This window comes from Lycium ferocissimum, chromosome 12, assembly GCF_029784015.1.
Source record: "Lycium ferocissimum isolate CSIRO_LF1 chromosome 12, AGI_CSIRO_Lferr_CH_V1, whole genome shotgun sequence".
NCBI lineage: Eukaryota > Viridiplantae > Streptophyta > Magnoliopsida > Solanales > Solanaceae > Lycium > Lycium ferocissimum.
In genome coordinates, this window is record NC_081353.1 from 41,403,387 (window position 1) to 41,422,563 (window position 19,177).

Genomic DNA, 19,177 nt, shown 5'->3' on the forward strand with positions numbered 1-19,177 from the left:
CCTTTAAGTTCTTACTTGGATTTAACTTTTATACACAGAGAGTTCGTAAATTTTCACACCCTGGGAGAACTTATAAATCAATTAGACAAAACTCTATATATTTAGTGTGGATTCGTAACCTGGAAATGACAAATAAATCATTTACAGTTCATTGAACTATAAGTGTACATCCGTTTTATTTTTGTTATAAATTTTGAACTTCCTTGCTGGTATTGGTAGCATTGCTAATTAATCTCAACTTTCAGTATTTTGCTACATAAGTGATGCAACATTAAAAGACATCGAGTAGTCTTTCTCAGAATTTTCCAAACGTGATATAGAATGAAAAGAACATTTCCTCAATATTTACTTATTTTAGCTATAAAAATGCATGTAGGATTTAAAAATCTTTCAATGAATATAGTATTCCAAGGAAATCATGTTAAGCTAAAATAAACTTCCGAACTTCCATTCATTTTCTTCTTGTTATTACTTCGAGGTGTAAACCAACGGCCTAGAGAAATTTAAGGTTTACCTTTGTTTCCTCAATTATTTTGTGGTGAAATTCATTGTAGCATTCATCACCATTGGCCTTCCATTTTCCCCCTAAATACACTCCTTGTCTTCATGCAAGTGAATATTTTAATGACTAAATTCAAACACTGCATTGACATAATTTGACCTTAACCTGCAACACTACCTCCCACCAAAAGAGGGAAAAAATCAATCTTCATTTCTCATATGATGAACATATTTTATCTTTCATAATTCTTTTTGTGTTTAACAGATAGTTCTTTTGCAAATCATCTTCCATAGGGCAGCCTTGGGGTTCTTCCGAGGCAGCTTGTTAGTCCGATATTCTCCTCCAAAAATGCAGGCGTATCGATGTTTTTTCATTTTGTTGCTCTCTTCGATTCTGTTTTCTTTCTCTTGTGCACTCTCTGACCATGAAGCATCATTTCTTGCACGACGACAACTCTCAACACTTCCTGAAAATGGTAATTTACCCGATAACTATGAATTCGAGGTGAAGGTAGAATACACATTTCCTAATTCCAGGCTTAGACGTGCCTACATTGCGTTAAAGGCATGGAAAGAAGCTGTATACTCTGACCCTTCTAAATTCACCAGCAACTGGAAAGGTCCAGATGTTTGTAACTATAAGGGCGTTTTTTGTTCGCCGGCTTTAGATGATCCTAATGTAACTGTTGTTGCTGGGATTGATCTTAATCATGCAGATATAGCAGGCTATCTTCCTGTAGAATTAGGATTATTGACAGATGCAGCTTTGTTTCACCTAAATTCCAATAGATTTTGTGGAATTGTTCCAGAGAGTTTCTCTAAGCTTACATTGCTGCATGAGTTAGATCTTAGTAATAATCGTCTTGTTGGTCCTTTTCCTAAGGTGGTTCTAAACATGCCTAACCTTAAGTACTTGGATTTAAGGTTTAACAACTTTGAAGGAGAGTTGCCTGCACAATTGTTTGACAAAGATCTTGATGCTTTGTTCTTGAATGACAATCGATTCGTATCTACCATCCCCGAGACTCTTGGAAATTCTTCGGTTTCTGTTATTACGTTTGCCAATAACAAGTTCCATGGTTGTATTCCTAACAGCATTGGAAAGATGTCGAACTTGGATGAGATCGTGTTCTCAAACAACGATCTTGGTGGATGCTTGCCTGTTGAGGTCGGGTTGTTAAAGAATGTAACAGTGTTCAATGCTGCTGGGAATTCGCTTTCTGGGATATTGCCAAAGACCCTTAATGGTCTTTCACATGTTGAAGAATTGGATCTTTCGCACAATTCCTTAACTGGCTTTGTTCCGGAGAATCTATGTAGTTCATCAAGTTTGAAGAATTTCAAGTTTTCGTTCAATTACTTCAATGGCGAGGCCAAAAGTTGTGAACCACATACGAGGAAAGATGTGACTTTCGATGATACAAACAATTGTTTGCCTGATAGACCAAAACAAAAGTCTCAAAAACAATGTCAACCTATTGTGAGCAAGCCAATTGATTGTAGTAAGGCTAAATGTGGAGGACCCTCATCAAAATCTCCTCCTCGTAAGAAAAATGAAGTGCCACCAAAACCAACACTTTCTCCCACACCAAAACCTCAACCTCCTAAATCAAAGCCTAATCCTCCACCTACCCCCAAGTCACCACCCACCCCTAAACCATCTCCAAAGCCTCATGCTCCACCACCCACCCCAAAGAAGGCTTCTCCTCCTCCTGTTTCCTCTCCACCACCACAAGTCTTCTCACCGCCGCCAATAGTACATTCTCCACCACCACCTGTCCACTCTCCTCCTCCACCTGTTTCCTCTCCACCACCTCCGGTACACTCCCCACCACCTCCCATGCACTCGCCACCACCCCTTCACTCTCCACCACCACCTGTCCACTCTCCTCCTCCACCTGTTGCCTCTCCACCACCACCCGTTCACTCTCCACCGCCACCTCCAGTACATTCTCCACCGCCGCCTGTCCACTCTCCTCCTCCACCTGTTGCCTCTCCTCCACCACCCGTACATTCCCCACCACCTCCCGTACACTCTCCACCACCACCAGTCCACTCCCCACCACCACCCGTCCACTCTCCACCACCACCTCCAGTACATTCTCCACCACCACCTATAGTTCATTCTCCACCACCGCCTGTCCACTCCCCACCACCACCACTAAAATCTCCACCACCTCCTTCTCCAAAGTTGTCCCCGCCTCCACCTTTCGAACATGTTGTCCTTCCACCAAATATTGGTTCAATTTACGCATCACCACCTCCGCCAATCTTCCAAGGATATTAATCAAACAATGAAGCTTTGTCTCGTTTTCACCTTTTTAGTACGTACAATATTTAGTACATGTAGAACTACATCATTGTATTTCTTTTTGTCGAAGTACCTAATATATGGTGATGTTTTTCTTTGTTTTTTTACCTCTTCTTTGAACTGATAGGAGTATTGTTCTGGAAGAACTTGTATATGAAATTATAAATATAAAAATTTTCTACAATCAGGTACTGAAATACTCCAATTACAAGCGTAGATAGTTAACTTATAAAACATAACTAATTTTCTATAACAAGTTAAATTATATATATTGGTTACATGTATAATTGAGATTCAATATATATATATATATATATTTTTTTTTTTTTTTTGTCACGTAATTACATACAGTAAGTTTTTCTGGAAGAAATAGCAAATAACCAAAAGAATAGTAGAAGCTAACAGAAACATGCATGGTTTACACTATGTGTCTAATCTTGCACTATTTGAAAAAAAATTAAAGTGCATATCAGTTTGAAATATGAGGCAAAGCCTTATAACTAAGATGCAAACTGACTTACTGGTGGAATTGTGACGATATACCGCTAAATCGCAGTGGAGTAGATGAGAGTCATATTAATTTCTGGGAGAATAAATGGATCCAGGGGAGGATCTAGAGTGGTACATGGGGATTCATGGAAACTTAGTATTTTTTGCTCACACCTTGTATATGTAAAAATATTTACTACATACATATAAATGCGTGGTAATAAATCTAATTATTATTATATGTTAACTTGAGGTTACTATAAAAATACATAATTTAAATTGGATCCGCTTATAATTATGGATCCTCACTATGAATCATATGAATTAAGGAAGTGTATCCATGGGCCTCTCGATGAAGAAGAGGTTCAAACGGATGTCCCTATCTTGGGGTGGTCTTTAATTTTTGGCCCTCAAATTCAGGTGGAACAAGATCAAAACTGAATACTTGGAGAGCAAGTTTAGTGACTTAACGCATGAGGCTGGCGTATAAGTGAGTCTCGACACGAAGGTCATCTCAAGAGAGGAAGTGGGGGTTCGAACTGGAACCCATATTTTAGTGTCTATCATTTCAGAAATTGGGAGATTATGCAATTGCCCCACAATTATGGATCCTCACTATGAATCATATGAATTAAGGAAGTGTATCCATGGGCCTCTCGATGAAGAAGAGGTTCAAACGGATGTCCCTAGCTTGGGGTGGTCTTTAATTTTTGGTCCTTATGTGATAAGTATGTCACTCGACATGAAGGTCATCTCAAGAGAGGAAGTTTCAAGTATCTAGTGTCTATTATTCAAGAAATTGGGAAGATTTGCGATGATGTCACACATCGTATTGGAGCAGGGTATATGAAATGGAGGTTCGCATCAAGAGTCTTATGTGATAAGTATGTGCCTCTAAAACTCAAAGGTAAGTTCTACAGAGTAGTGTTTAGACCAATTGTGTTATATGGAGCAGAGTGTTAGCCGGTCAAGCACTTTCATGTATAGAAGATGAAAGTTGCAGAAATGAGAATGCTGAGATAGATGTGTGGGCATACTAGGAGAGGTAAGATTAAAATACAGATATTCGGGATAAGGTGGGAGTGGGCTCACTGGAGGACAAGATGCGGGAAGCGAGTTGAGGTGGTTCACATGTAAAGAGGAGATGCACGGATGCCATAGTGTGGAGGTGTGAGAGGTAGGCTATGGATGGTTTCGGGAGCGGTAGAGGTAGGTTGAAGAGGTATTGGGAAGAGGTGATTAGACATAACATAACTTCTTAAGCTTTTCGAGGGCTTGACCTTAGATAGGGGATTATGGAGGACGCCAATTAGGATAGAAGGTTAGGAGATAGTTGAGCGTTGTATCTTAGTTTACTGTTCACCTAGTTTCCAGTATATATCAGTAGTGGTAGTATTATTCTCTTGTTCTTCAATTTCTATTATTGTTGGTGTTTCTTGTTCAGCGATTATTGAATTCATTTGTTGTTATTCCTATTATTATTCTCTTGTTCTTCAATTTCAGGATGCCGTCATGCTTTCCTTATTATTAGCTATGCTTTTCTTTTTATTTGCCATGCTTTTCGAACTACTTTAATATGCATTCTTTGAGCCGAGGGTCTATCAGAAACAATCTCTCTACCTTCCAAGATAGGAGTAAGGCCAGCGTACACTCTACCCTTCCCAAATCCTACTTGTGGGACTATAACGGGTATGTTGTTGTTGTAAAAACTTTCCGACACGTAGGCATTCTTAGGGAAAAGGGTCAAAGATGCCTCTAGACTATGTGAAGTGGTGCAGATTGGCCGCTGAATTTCACGAAATTGTACATATATTAGTTTTCTCAGTCACCATGCATATCACTTTAAATCAATCACCACCATAACAATTTATTATTTCCAATCTCAAAAACATCGCTTGATGAGCACCGTCATTGAACCACTACTTCACCCTGATGAAACTCACAAAAAGAACACACAAAAATTTCACGCAAAAATCATTGCATACGAATAAACGATCTCTCACATGCCTTCAACTTCACCATTTTACCTTTATCGTAAGACCACCTCAATCACTGTAACCATACCTTGATCACCACAATATTGTTGAAAATGATTTGGAAGGTAAAGTTGTGTTGATAGAGCTTTGACGGATGTGCAAATTTAATTTGACAGTGCAGTTTCTCATATCTAAGTTCAATTTGAGATAATTTGAGGCTTGAAGTTGGTTGATTTGATCTTTAGTGATAGAGACATTGCCGTCAGAGATTTTAGCCCTTTATAAATCTTTTAAGTTTTATGATCTTTTTATAAAAATCTTCATTTTTTATCTATAATAGATCTGAAAAAAATAATTTTCTTCTATTTAAATTGTAAGAGAATAAAAGTTCTCATTTTTCTCTAATAAATAAGAACATATCTAGAACATTATTATAACGGTAGTGGCATATTTCCCTCCAACTATTGCCGCATGACAAAATTGAACCATTTCACAAAGTTCAATGCTAACATATTTCAACCTTTTCCTTTGGTTCAATAAAAAAAAAAAAGAAAGGCCAGCGGTGACTCATGACTGGCTGACTTCATTGTCTAAAAGTCGTTTTATAAAGTACGTGTGCTTTTTTCTATTCTCACACGTCGATTTGTACTAGTCAACCTTGACAATTGACATCGTAGAATGGAAAATTGTCTTTTCTTTTTAATTGTTATGTGTTCACACACGGTATTCATATATCTTTTACTGACAAATCGACTTTTCACCAAAAAGAAACAAAACAAGACATCGTGTTTCTGACTTCCAATCACATAGAAGTGAACTTTGAGATTCAACCATTTGACAAAAAATTAAGAAAAAAGAATTTGAGTTTTCTTTGTGTGTAATGCCTGCAAGAGACGACTCTCTATGGTTTTCTTCAACAACAAAACCAACTACCCTTTAAGGCTTTAGCCGTCATCATCCATTCTTGAAGAGTTTCAATTCCCTAAATCCCAGAATCAACAAGCAATTCTTGAAATATTTTTTTCCTCATTTTTTGTCCCCATGGCATGTTTTTTGTTCTAATAGAAGCATAGTGTTCTAATTTCTTCAGCTACAAAATCTACTACCCTTTAACCCCTACAACCCCACAAAGCAATACCTGAAGAGTTTCAATTACCTAAGTCCCACAACCCCACAAGCAATTCTTGGATTTTTCTCTCTCAATTTTTGGCCTCCATGCCATGTTTTTAGTACTAATAGAAGCCTATTATTCTTATTTATGCTCCATATTAATACTCATTTTGAACCCCACAAGTAATTCTTTGATTGTTTTTTCTCAATTTTTGTCCCCATGACTTGTTTTTAGTACTAATAGAAAGCTTAGTGTTCTAATTTCTTCAACAACAAAATCTACTACCCTTTAACCCCCACAACCACATCATCCATTCTTGAACCCCTAAATACCACAACCCCACAAGCAATTCTTGAAATTTTTTGCTCATTTTTTGTTCCCATGACATGTCTTTAGTAATAGAAGCATATTGTTCTAAGTTCTTCAACAACAAAACCTTAAAGACAAGTCAAACAACCCCACAAGCAATTCTTGGATTTTTCTCTCCATGACATCTTTTTAGTAATAGAAGCATATTATGTTGTTCTATTTTCTCCTTGATCCATAAGTAGATATATTAATACTCATTCTGAATCCACTGACTCTAAATTCTGAATTCGCGTCTCAACAATTGAGATGCCTTTTACAAGAAAAGCATTTTCACTGTTTTCAAGTTCCTCTGCATCTACTTCACCTTCACACGAGTCTCCCAAAAGTTATGGAGGTGGAGGAAAGCGGCTTACTCGGCTGCGTAAATTGAGACATGTTGATGATGATGATATTGATTTGCACCCAAATGTTGGCTCTCAATCCATGCCAGTTTCTCCTGATTGCTATAAGAATTCAGGGTCACCAGTGTCTCGATCCTCTCGGTATCAGAAGCCTTGTCACTGGTCTAAATCCGTCAAGCCTCAGCCTTTGCCGCTACCTGAGCTAAATTCTGTGCAGAAACAAAGTACTAGTGATGCTAATATGCCTGCCAGAGTCCAAGGGGATGCTTCAAATTGTGCTGTCATAAGGTCAGTTTCTTTTATTCTGTTCAGTATTTCTGCTGTTGATGAGGAAAAGTTTTTAATTTTGATAATTTGTTTGGCTTAGCTGATTAAAGTAGTTGATAAGCATTAAATAATGAAACATACTTATAAGTTCTTACGAGTTTAGATAGAAGTGCTAGAACTGATAATAGTTTGGCACTATCGTCAATTTGTTATTAACTATAATCCTCTTTTATCTGGACCTGAAATTAGCTATGTGAAACTTTGGTAGGTGCTGTCAGGGGCGAATTTAGGTAGGAAAAATGGGTCACGTGAACACATGGTCACCCGACTAAACTCAGTATATTATGTATATAATTCTTAAAATATATCTAATATTAACTGAAGGAACACATGGTCAAACAAGATTGAGTGGAGCACTGGTTAAGTGCTGGGTTTAATCCTTAAGGTTGCAGGATCGAACACAACTTAATGCACTTTTGCGTCTTTTTTTTATTTTTTAAAAATAATCTTAGCAGCAATGGTGAACCGATCCTCTTAAAATCCTGAATTCGCCTCTGGGTGGTGTTTAAAAGCTTATTTCCTTTTCTTTACCCTTGCTATGTTCAAAAGGTGTGTTGTAGGTAATTGGTTGATGTTTGAATCTGCTCATGCACCAAATTATTGTGCTTGTGGAGCTGTGGAGGTAACTTACAGCTTATAGATTTATCATAATGAATGTTGTTGATGCTGAATATGACTTTCAAAACAGTAGTTATGATGAGAAATACCTGGTATAACATTTTCAAAGGCATCGGTTTGGTGTTTCCTGTCGAACCGAATTAGAAGAATTCTTGATCCCTTGTGCCTGACCTCTCTTGGAAGACAATTAATCAGAAATGATAAATACCCCCTCCGCCTGGGAACCCAAAAGCAAAGGAACAGGCTACTAAGTCCTGCTTAGTCTTAATAGCAAATGATGGAGGCTGCTGATTTTGTGTTTAGATTGCAACACTTTAACTTGGAGATTATGATTTTGTAAAAACAAATCCAATTAGAAATATGTCAAAATTCAAATATATTGCATGTTGCAGGGATCCTTCTCATCAAACTCCAGTAGAGACGGGAAACTCTAAGCATAAAAGATCATCTACTCCAACTTATCGCCGTCGGCATTTCCCTCAGGATCAAAATTCTGAAGGCGTTGAAGAGAATTTCAGACTTAACGTTCCTGCTAGAAGTGCTCCAGGCAGCGGTTTTACAAGTCCGAATCTTAGCCCAAAACAATATGGCACAGCAGACCTTTTCCGTCCTACATTTCATCAGGCATCATCACCCCCCGACAGTTCTTTGGATAGACATGCAGGTTATTCTATCCAACTTTCAACTGCTAGGGTTACACAGAGCGCTGATCATTCTCCCCTTAGTAGCCCGAGATTACATCCAGTTAACAGAATTTGGAATCACCAAAACGGTTCTCTGCATTCACATCACAAATCACTCCCGGAAAGTCCTGTAGATTGGCCCGAAGGCAATAATGTGCACCCGCTACCCCTTCCACCCGGAGTTTCACAACAGCCACAATTACCTACCAGTCAGAACAATATAGATAAACCAGATATACCATATGTAAAAGGTCAATGGCAAAAGGGGAAACTCTTAGGACGTGGTACTTATGGAAGTGTATATGAAGCTACTAACCGGTACTGTATTAAAGTTAGCTTTTTGCTAGATCCTACTTTGGCTGTCGATTTAACATTTTCTTTTCTCCTCTTATAGTGAAACTGGTGCTCTGTGTGCAATGAAAGAAGTCGATCTCAATCCAGATGATCCTAAATCTGCTGAATGCATAAAACAGCTAGAACAGGTTAGTCCTAATGTCCTGCTTATAGAATACAATCTTAAAATATATCTTTACATTGTAAATTATGAGATATATGCAACAACAACAACTACGCCTCAGTCCCAAACAATTCGGAGTCAGCTATATATGAATTCTACTTCTTCATAAATCTCATTTCATTTTTTTTTTTTCAAATCCATTAATCTCATTTCAGATCATCATCTTGCAGATCTTTTTCTTTCATTGTGCCCCATCTTTAGCTAAGTCTGCAGTGCTGCCAAGGATTTGTAGGTCCTTCAAGACAACTTTTAGGTCTACCCCGGCCCCTTTTAACACCTTCACTTACCATAGTTTTGCACCTACGGACCGGTGCATCTGTATGACGATGCGGGATATGGAGAGAAAATATTTTAGATGCCAAATCTATGATTAAGTAAACCGAACTTTAAACTGTTTGAGCATGCTATATAAGCACCTCCTTAATCAAATCAAGGTCATACAAATTTCTTCCTACATTATCTATTGTTGAGAGTTCAATATCAGTACTGTAACTCATTCAGACACACTTTAACTTTATTGATGTTAATGTTCTTTGACTTCATTACTTGTATTAAACGGAAATAGATCTAGAATACGCAAATTTATTTGGACTCAGAGAATTGACTTTTCAAATGGCAATGGTTTTATGCTACTTGCTTATGCACGATTTTTGGCATATCTGACACTGAAAGGTTAGAATTTTGTATGTAACAGCAAATGCTATTAAGTACTTTTCACCAATTTATGCTATGAGATATGCTATAGAGAAATATATTTAATTGTATACATTTGTTTTGTTGATTTTGTCTCAGGAAATAAAAGTTCTCCAGCATTTAAAGCACCCAAATATCGTCCAATATTACGGCAGTGAAATAGTAAGAAGATCTTCTTTCGTACCATCTTATACCAACTATTTGAATATCTCTTTTCGAACATTTTAATGGATAAAGTGCTATTGCTGTTCAGATGGAAGACAGTTTTTGCATATATCTGGAATATGTTCATCCAGGATCAATTAATAAGTATGTCCGGGATCATGGTGGAGCTATGACAGAGTCAATAGTTCGAAATTTTACACGGCATATAGTATCAGGGCTGGCTTACTTACATAGCACTAAGACGATACACAGGTAAATTGCCTGTTTTAACGAAGGTGATAATGTTAGTTGCTATTTAATGATCCATTACAGGATACTAAAGCCTACAAAGCTCTTTCTTTCAATTTTTGTTTTGTATTTTAGGATATGATTGAGGAATTTCATTGGCTTGATCTATTATTGACTGGAATGAATGCTTTATCCGGTTATATAACCCTACTAGAAAAACAGGAATTAGCGACAGTCAAACTCTTTATCTAAACAACAAAAGCTGACGCTAATCCTATTTGGCGTCGTATTAGCGACAGATCTTCAAAAAATTATATTATCTATGAGCTATTTAGCAACGACGTTCACCAGTTTTTTTTTGTTTTGTAGTATATATATTAATTAACTGATATGACCGTAACTCTAATGGCTTGGATGGTTTCGTTGAGTAGGGACATTAAGGGGGCAAATTTGCTTGTTGACGCATCGGGAATCGTCAAGCTTGCAGATTTTGGATTAGCAAAACATGTACGCCCTGAAATTTCTAAAGCTTAATTGAATATGCTAATCTCTTTCTTTACTTTGTTGTAGTGTTTTGAGTTCTCTGGTGAACTGTTGTATGAAATGAGTAGTATATGTTTCGGCTATTAAGGTTGCCAGTTTTGAATGCTTTCCAATTACTGCTTTCCTTCTGTTTCTCCAGCATTATTCATCTTAAATGAAGCATAATTGCTACTGGGGCGACTGGATCCTTTAGGAAATGGAAAAAGCAAAAACGGCATTACTTTTCTTGAGTTTCATGTTATTTTTGTCATCTAGCATTATTTGCAGTAACATGGTTCTGCTTCTCTTTTCTCAGCTCTCAGGCTGTGCAACTAATCTATCTCTGAAAGGGAGTCCGCACTGGATGGCTCCGGAGGTACTATGAAGCTACTTTCTAATACTGGCTAGCTGTTTTCTTTTGCTTGTTCTTAAGGTTTTCTCTTTTTCGTCTCGTGCAGGTAATGCAGGCTATGATACGGAAAGATGCCAATCCAGAGCTTGCCTGTGCTATTGATATATGGAGTATGGGTTGTACCGTCATTGAAATGTTCACTGGAGAACCCCCTTGGAGTGGATTAGATGGGGTACGCCACGTTAACAAACTTTGAGCTATTAGGTTTTTGCATAATAGCATCATAGCTGTTGAATTTGCTTCAGTTACTGCTGCATTGTTTTGGCATATTAAGTTGCTTATTTTAGGATGAATCTACCCTTTTGAATTTTAATTTTATATTAGATTTTTTTAGTTTATTGAGATATTTTAGTTTAATTTTTTTTATTTTGCTATGCAGATTTTCTGCAGATTATGTTTTCGAGATTGGCTATTTAAAGCCTTCTATGCTTAATAAAATTATTGAGAGACAATTTTAATTACTTCCAATCTTTTTTGGTGAACCATCTTTTAAAAAATGAACAGTAGCCTGAGAAGCTACGTTGCTTGGATTCTCCAAAAATGTTGCCGTATCCGTGTCGCATCCCCAACAATGTACTACTTTTGGACGATCTGACACCCATCCCGTTAATCCCGTGGTATTTTTGAAGAGTCCAAGCGGCATAGCTCATGGTCAACTGGCGTCTCAATGAAGAGGCCGGAAGTCCAAATTTTTAGTCATTCCAGTAATGATGTCTAAAGAAACTGTGTCTTTTTCTTTTTTCTTTTTTTTTAGGTGAAAGCTATGTTCAGTGCGCTGAACAAATCGCCACCTGTACCTGAAACGTTGTCTTCGGAAGGAAAGGATTTCCTCCAGTGCTGCTTTCAGAGGAAACCTGAAGATCGGCCAACAGCTCTGATGTTACTTGAACATCCGTTCCTAAGTAATGCTAATTCGCGTGAACATAGTGCGACCGTTTCAGGTTGCTCAGAAGAATTTTCTCGGATGAAATTACATGTGAGTGCTACAAGCTGATTAATACTTAACATAATGCTATTGATTTCTCTTTTGTTTCTCTAACTTTTATTAGCTAGACGTCCTCTGTTTTCTGTCTATAACTTTCTGATACTCGAGTTGTTTCAACTTTCAATTCATTACCTTTTTTACGAAATTTTGCAGAGTCCAAGGGACTCAACAAACCATATTATGGAATTAAATCTACTTTCACCAGGAATATCATCTATGCACGCAAAATCTCCACATAACGGGTAATGGTAACTTTCGAGTCCTTTTTCTTTTGTAAATGTTTGGTTATGTCAAGTGTACTCTATATATTTAATGAAATCATCTATCATCCTCGTCTTTGATATTAATATTGATTGTTCCAATTGGTCAGTTTGAGTTGGGACTTGTGCTCCATTGACCATTATGCTTATCTTATACAAAAGGAACTTGTGTTTATATTTCAGCGAAACAAGTCACCAATCGCATTCTGTAACGTGTGATTATGGAGCAGCTTCTCACCACTCTCCTCGTTCTACACTAGAAATACTTCCTAGTATTTCTTCGCCAGAGCTGAATCCTAGTTCATCAAATATTCCCAATAATAAGTTTTCTCCTTGGTGAAAATAGAAAGGGTTTATATTTCCCCAGGATTCTAGGAAAGGAAATCTCAATCCTATTACTTGTGTATATGAAAACTTGTGTACATATTAGGCTAGCTTGATAGAGAAAAAAGGGCATAACAAGTTGCAGTGTTTCTGCATATTGGAGTTGTTATGCAGTGGATTGATCCTGTGTACATCGACTCTAATTGTGTTACCATTGATGTTTATTTGAGCTATTAAAGGCTTATGCACACTGGCAATAGAATCAAGAAGATGAAATCTACTGTTAACATTGTATTTTAGTTGAAAATTTATGAAACACTAATATCCCGTTAGAGTGCTAACGGGGTATTTATTGACATGCAATATCCTTTTTAGCGTGCAAGTAAAGATCTTTTTTTGTTCCTTGCTTAGTAGAGACTTGTTTCATTATTTAAAATTGATCTCGAGCTGAATAAGTATCTGAATGATAGGTGAATCTTATTGGATAAATGTAGAGGTCTTGACACCTATAGTATGAGCAAAATGTTTACTCATATTGTAGTCTTAACATCAGATGTTTATGTTAGAAGAATGTAAAATGGCTAAATTTTGTATGAAAGTAGTAAGTCTTTTTGGTGCTTAATATTATAAATATATTTCCAATAAATTTTAATTTATTTCTTTTTAGTTAGTGTTAGTCCCCCTGCATCTGTCAAAAAGGTGAATCAACTACCACGAAGGAGTATACTGGAATTGATGAGATTTTTTTACCTTTAACATAAGTCTAGAGTTTGAACACTGGAATTCTGGAAATAAACACCTAATAGGGAGCATTTCTCCATGAAATGAATCTAACATAAATCTGAATTAGTCGGATCAGTGAAAGGAGAAACGTACACTAGTAGATTACACTTTTGCCTTAAATGCACTCTACATAGCATATCTGCATTAGTCGAATTAGTAAATTTGAAGACTTTAAAGAAGTGAATCAATGCGTGGACCAAGCTCGCAATACCAAGATTGTGGGTTCAACTCACGCTAACAAAAGTAGCAATACAAGTGAAATGTGGATGATCACTGAAAGGAGGAATTATTCAAAGTTATAAGATACTTATCCCATCTACAAGTGGCAGTAAAAAGAAGCAGGGCATTGACGTAATATAAAAGGAAATGACAACTCATACACAGAAAAAACAACAATAAAGACAGGAACAAAAGATACGCTTCAATTAATCATACAAATAATATGAATAACTAATCTTGTCTATATAGGTTTTTTCTCCTTTTAAAATTTTAAGAAATACTATCGACTTCAATTAATCATACTTAAATCAGCTATATGAATTCTCAATAACTAATCTTGTCTATATAGGTTTTTTTCCTTTTACATGAATTTTAAGAAATCGTAAGTCTATCGACACAATTTCTAATAGTTAAAATTTTCTTATAAGTGCGGCAGCTTTCTACCTTATATTTTGTTGCTTTGAAGGGGAATTATCAAAGTTATGCGGACCGATACTTATGCTAAGTCTCATCTTACGATTATTATAACTTTGCCTTCACAAAGTTATGGGGCATACTTTTAATGGGTAAACTTTTATGATCGGAGGATTAAAGTTAAATTTTTTTCTATCTAAGTATACTAGGGGTCCGGCATAACTTTGGTAATTCTTTTTGATATTGAGCCTTGCGAATTTGTTTAAAATTTTGATTATGGGTTCATGTCCACTATTTATTGCAAGTTTAGTAAATTTTTATATATAAATTTATGATCCGCGTCGAAAAATTATGAGTTCAATTGAATCCGCACTAACAATGGTACGTACGCCCCTGCTGGTATTAAATTAATATCAATAAAGATGTTTGCCATTATTTAAATTTGCAGAATAACTCATTCGGCAATTTTGGGCAAGTAATGCAGAGGTAAAAAGTTCAAACAAAAAAGACACATAAAACAAACCAAAATCAAAAACAAAAAAGAGGCGGTTGCTCATGTTTGTGGAACTGAGTTGATGTTGGGGTTATTAGTTTGGTGGTCATTATATATGTTCAGGTAGTGACGAAAGCAACATTTTTGTGAATGCAATTCATCATTTGTTATACATACATAAAAAGAAATGGTTGTATATATTAAAAGTACTTGAATTTGCAAGTAAATTTTATTTAAAGACTCGAACTATGACTTGTTCCATTAATTGAGCACACAAACACATGATAAAGTGATTATATTTTAACACTTCCGGCTCAAATTTTAAAATAACTTTTGCGTGTGTTTTAAAGCACTCAATACGTAGATAAGTAAACCAATTGAAATATATCATGTACCTTAGTTATACGCACTAGACTTAATAAGCCGTAAACCCTCAAGTTTGTTCCTATTGAGGCTGATGTGTATAACTAAGGAGGTTACATATTTTATGTAGTTAACTTATTTACGTAATAAACATTTGATAACATCTGCAAAAAGAATTTTCAAATTTAAGCCGAAAGTGACTAATATAGGAACACTTATTTTTGTGTTCTGAAACATGTCATAGCTCAAATCAGGGGCGAAGCTAGGTTGAGCCTAGAGGGATCCGAACCCCTTTCGGCAAAACATTGATCTGTAAATTATGTTTTATGTGTATATAGTAGATGTTGGACCCCTCAGCTTCTCCATATATTTACTTCCTTATATTTTTAAAACTTCTTAATAGAAATTCTCTGCCACGGACTCAAATATCTAAATAAAATTTACTGACAAGTTTAAAATGTTATCGAATTGAACAAAATAGAACAAAGTAAGCACCATCCGATGAACTTCTAATGAGAATTGATGTTTCTTTTGTTCTTCGTATCGAATAGTTATCCATTTTCATTCCAAGTTTCGATAATTTCATATGTACTCCATTAATTTTCTTAATTGGCGCATCAATTTTTTTTTTCAAGTACTATATATACACGTTAAACATGAAAACAGCAAAATTTTCCATATAACAAACTTTAGGGTAGAGATCTAGATAAACTATTTTACCCCTTTTCTTTTCGATACAAGTACAAGTCAAAACCAATTAGAATGTATTCCAATAACTACTCTAGAAACAGATTGAAGGGAAAAAGAATTTACCTTTCCCTTTATGTTTTTACCTAAACCTTCAAGACTTATATAGTACAAACTATTTTCTTTTTTTACTGTAGACAATAAAACTCATTGCTTGATTAATTTGGAATTGCACTCAGTAGGTCCACGGTGTGAAGAAATTAATCTTGGACATAACTCAATCTCGAAAGTTATCTCATCAAATGAGAATTGCACAAAATCGTATAAAGAGAGCAAATCATCCATTGAGAACCGATCGATGGGAGAAATTCTGAAACCCTGCACGCCTAGACCAGTAGACCTGTGCTAACTAGCGTGTGGACAACATATATGGTACATGGGCCCAATATCGGATAAATCATGAATAGAAATAGGTCTGCTCTGATACCATGTAAAATGGGCATTGAGCCTAATTAGACCTCAAAAGCTAGCTCATGAAGTGATGATTGTCCAAAATCATATATAAAAAAACAAATCACCCATTGAGAACCGATCCATGTGGGAAATTCTGTCCACAGGAAGTTAAAAGTCCCATACCGAGACGTTTTCCATTTTCTGAACATCAAACTTGAGACTTTGTTTAAGAACGCACCGGACATGCATACTATTCTCAAGTACTTTCAATGAACTCTTACGAAGAAAATACTCAATTCTTGACCAGATGCACCATCAGGATTAATCATATAAAATGCCTCTGAATCTTTTGATCCAACAACCCTATCAAATCTTGCCCTTATATAAGTCATTTCTCCATCAACACCTCTATTCTCCTTCTCATCATGTACTGGACAAGAAAGAACTCCAGCACCCATTGAAACACCTCTCAATAGTTGCATCACATGAGTTTCATCCTCACTCATATTTTTAGTCCTTCTTATTGAATACCCAAATTTCCTCCCATTACAATAAACTGCCCAAACAAATTCCTCCAACACTTTCTTTTTATGTGTCTTAGTTTCACTCTCGAGTGCCAATCTTACTATATCCGATGCCATTTCTTTGTGAAAAGCACCGGTGAGCATCGGTAGCTCGATCACGAAAATCGGAGGTCTATGAGGGTCTTCTTGAATTGCTAGGCTAACTCTACCTTTTTTGTAACCAAATAAAGTAATTGTTGTGGCTTTATCGGTTAACATTTTATTTCTTGGACGACCACCTAATAAGGCAACCATTTTGCAACCGGTTGTTAACATGGGGAGGAGTTTAAACATACGAAAAATGCCACCACTAGTACTACTAGAAGATTTTCTTGATTTTTTGGTGTTTGTGTTTGTATTTGTATTTGTATTAGTAGTAGTTGTCGTACAATTGTGATGAGTAGTGGTACGTTGGAGCAATGATAATAAGGGAGGGTTTTCCATTTGGTGGAATGGACTAGAGTATATTGAAGATGATTTAGTTTTTTGGTTCTTGAATCGGAAGGCCATTTTCTTGAAATGAGGAAATGAGAGATCAATGATTTTAAGGTATTGTTATTTATAAATGTATATGTAAGGTTTTGGGAAAAAGATAAAAGAGAAGTTAGTTTCATCTACATGATAGGTAATAGTGAGTGATGGAGATCGGTTTGTAGTTGTAGTTGCTGCATGTAGGCTAGCAATGATACCTTATGGACCGGTGTCTAAGGCTTATTGTTGGTTAGGTTGCTCTTGGGATCTTTTCAAAGTGGGGAATGGAAGACATGCCTCCTAGTTGGTTAAGGCCGGACCCCTCCTGTTTTGTTTTGTTTTGTTTGTTTAAAGACTTGAAATGTCTAAATCTGATACAATAGTAATTAAGATACTTTATCTAGATTTGAAACTAGATAATTAGGATTATTTTTATTTTATTTTTATATTTTTGAAAATGTATAATTTATGCTTATTAAAAAGTTAATAATAATATTTAAAATAAAAGAATAATTAAGTATTGTATCTATAAGAAAATATTCATCTACATGATATTGTGAGAGATTATTTTCTTTATGAAACACACGCTAAGACCAGTGACGGTAGTGGTTGATAGCAATGATAATAGTGAGTGATGGAGATCGGTTTGTAGTCAGGGGCGGAAAGATACTCCATACCCTCTCTGTTCTATCCGAGTTCGGTTGGTTTCCATTTTGGTATACTTGCTGACATATCTTTCGGTTCCAGTGGATACGAGTTGTAGGCTACAGCTGTATTCATCCACCATCCATAGGTTCCAAAGTAATTTACATATGAAAACCATTTTTATCCCAACTACGTATTTTCTAGTATTAAAAATTTTGTCAAATATGTATAAATTATTAATTAAGAACCCAAAAATTTGAATGGAAATTTAAAGAATTAGAACCCCGAACCCACAATTGCATTGAATCACTTGCTCTCCCGCCCTTTAGTTTGTAGTTGTAGTCTACCCCCGAAAATGCTCATAAACTTTGTTATGTAGGAAGCTAGCAATGATAATATTCAATTTGGTTATGGACCGGTGTCTAATGTTACGTTGAGTTGTGCGGTGGTAGCAAACAATGAAGATGGTTGTTGGTAGTGGTCGTATGGTAGCAAAAGATGAGTCCTTTGACTAACTCATGGCTTAAAATAATGTTGTCACTAATTAATCTTCCTGGAACAAAAGCTTGGTTACAAAATACTATCATTATCGTGATAATTTTATAAAGGGTACGATAGATTGGATTTTTTACTTTTGGGATGAGAGTGACACTAGAACGAAAATCATGAAAAAAAACGAACTTTAATCGATGCCTATAATGTCATTACCTATGATTCCCCAAAATCGTCAATATCCTGGAATGGTTGGAATGGTGATTGATGGTGGTAGTTGATGATAGTAGTATGTATACGCATTAGAGGTTGGTGGTGGAGACTGGTAAGGAAAGTGTCTGACAATGTAAATGATTGACGATGGTAAATTTGTCCTGGAGGCTGATGGTTGTAATTGCACAATGATAATGGATATATATATTAGTGATAATAGGTTATACCCTCACATAATTGTTGCATGAACGTTTTAATAATTTTAAGATTCTACACAGAATTTGAATTAATCAAAACAAATAATTGGTTACATTACTATTGATCTCAAATTTTGCAGTCCTCACATGAATTTTTTGTCTCTTTTTACCCCTAATATAAGTTTTAATTACTTTGCAAATCCTCACACATTTTTATAGATTTTAAGGACTTTTGTCATGCCAGTAAAAGTAATGATGTCATGAAAAAGGTTGTGGCCCCCACAAACACACTCATGCATTTTTGAGTCCTTTATGTGGAAATATTACTATATTGAATTTATTTTTAAATTAT

At 36.0% G+C, this 19,177-nt stretch overlaps 3 protein-coding genes across 4 annotated transcripts; 2 read left to right on the forward strand and 1 right to left on the reverse strand.

Moving 5' to 3' along the window:
* The first annotated feature begins 452 nt into the window (after positions 1 to 452).
* Positions 453 to 2,914, forward strand: LOC132040773 (pollen-specific leucine-rich repeat extensin-like protein 3). Its single transcript, XM_059431449.1, has one exon. It carries the CDS (start codon positions 851 to 853, stop codon positions 2,786 to 2,788), a length of 1,938 nt encoding a protein of 645 aa, XP_059287432.1. The 5' UTR covers positions 453 to 850; the 3' UTR covers positions 2,789 to 2,914.
* A 3,117-nt stretch (positions 2,915 to 6,031) lies between these two features.
* On the forward strand, positions 6,032 to 13,119 carry LOC132041204 (mitogen-activated protein kinase kinase kinase 5-like). Of its 2 annotated transcripts, none has more exons than XM_059432041.1 (11): positions 6,032 to 7,386; positions 8,436 to 9,044; positions 9,121 to 9,208; positions 10,036 to 10,098; positions 10,190 to 10,353; positions 10,761 to 10,836; positions 11,168 to 11,227; positions 11,310 to 11,435; positions 12,018 to 12,239; positions 12,402 to 12,496; positions 12,692 to 12,858. In XM_059432041.1, exons 1-10 carry the CDS (start codon positions 7,004 to 7,006, stop codon positions 12,492 to 12,494), a joined length of 1,884 nt encoding a protein of 627 aa, XP_059288024.1. In that variant the 5' UTR covers positions 6,032 to 7,003; the 3' UTR covers positions 12,495 to 12,496; positions 12,692 to 12,858. The 2 variants fall into 2 exon arrangements, with proteins under 2 accessions (XP_059288024.1, XP_059288023.1); XM_059432040.1 differs by having other exon boundaries at positions 6,033 to 7,386; positions 12,402 to 12,490; positions 12,692 to 13,119.
* A 2,686-nt stretch (positions 13,120 to 15,805) lies between these two features.
* LOC132040479 (protein MIZU-KUSSEI 1) lies at positions 15,806 to 17,409 on the reverse strand. The gene has a single exon (XM_059431126.1). It carries the CDS (start codon positions 17,315 to 17,317, stop codon positions 16,511 to 16,513), a length of 807 nt encoding a protein of 268 aa, XP_059287109.1. The 5' UTR covers positions 17,318 to 17,409; the 3' UTR covers positions 15,806 to 16,510.
* Between the last annotated feature and the right edge of the window lie 1,768 nt (positions 17,410 to 19,177).

Coding starts and splice junctions, on each gene's coding strand:
- LOC132040773 (XM_059431449.1), top strand. CDS start 851: ATGCAGGCGTATCGATGTTTTTTCATTTTGTTGCTCTCTTCGATTCTG.
- LOC132041204 (XM_059432040.1), top strand. CDS start 7,004: ATGCCTTTTACAAGAAAAGCATTTTCACTGTTTTCAAGTTCCTCTGCA. Junction 9,209..10,035: donor GCATAAAACAGCTAGAACAG/GTTAGTCCTAAT, acceptor ATTTTGTCTCAG/GAAATAAAAGTTCTCCAGCA. Junction 10,354..10,760: donor AGCACTAAGACGATACACAG/GTAAATTGCCTG, acceptor TTCGTTGAGTAG/GGACATTAAGGGGGCAAATT.
- LOC132040479 (XM_059431126.1), bottom strand. CDS start 17,317: ATGGCCTTCCGATTCAAGAACCAAAAAACTAAATCATCTTCAATATAC.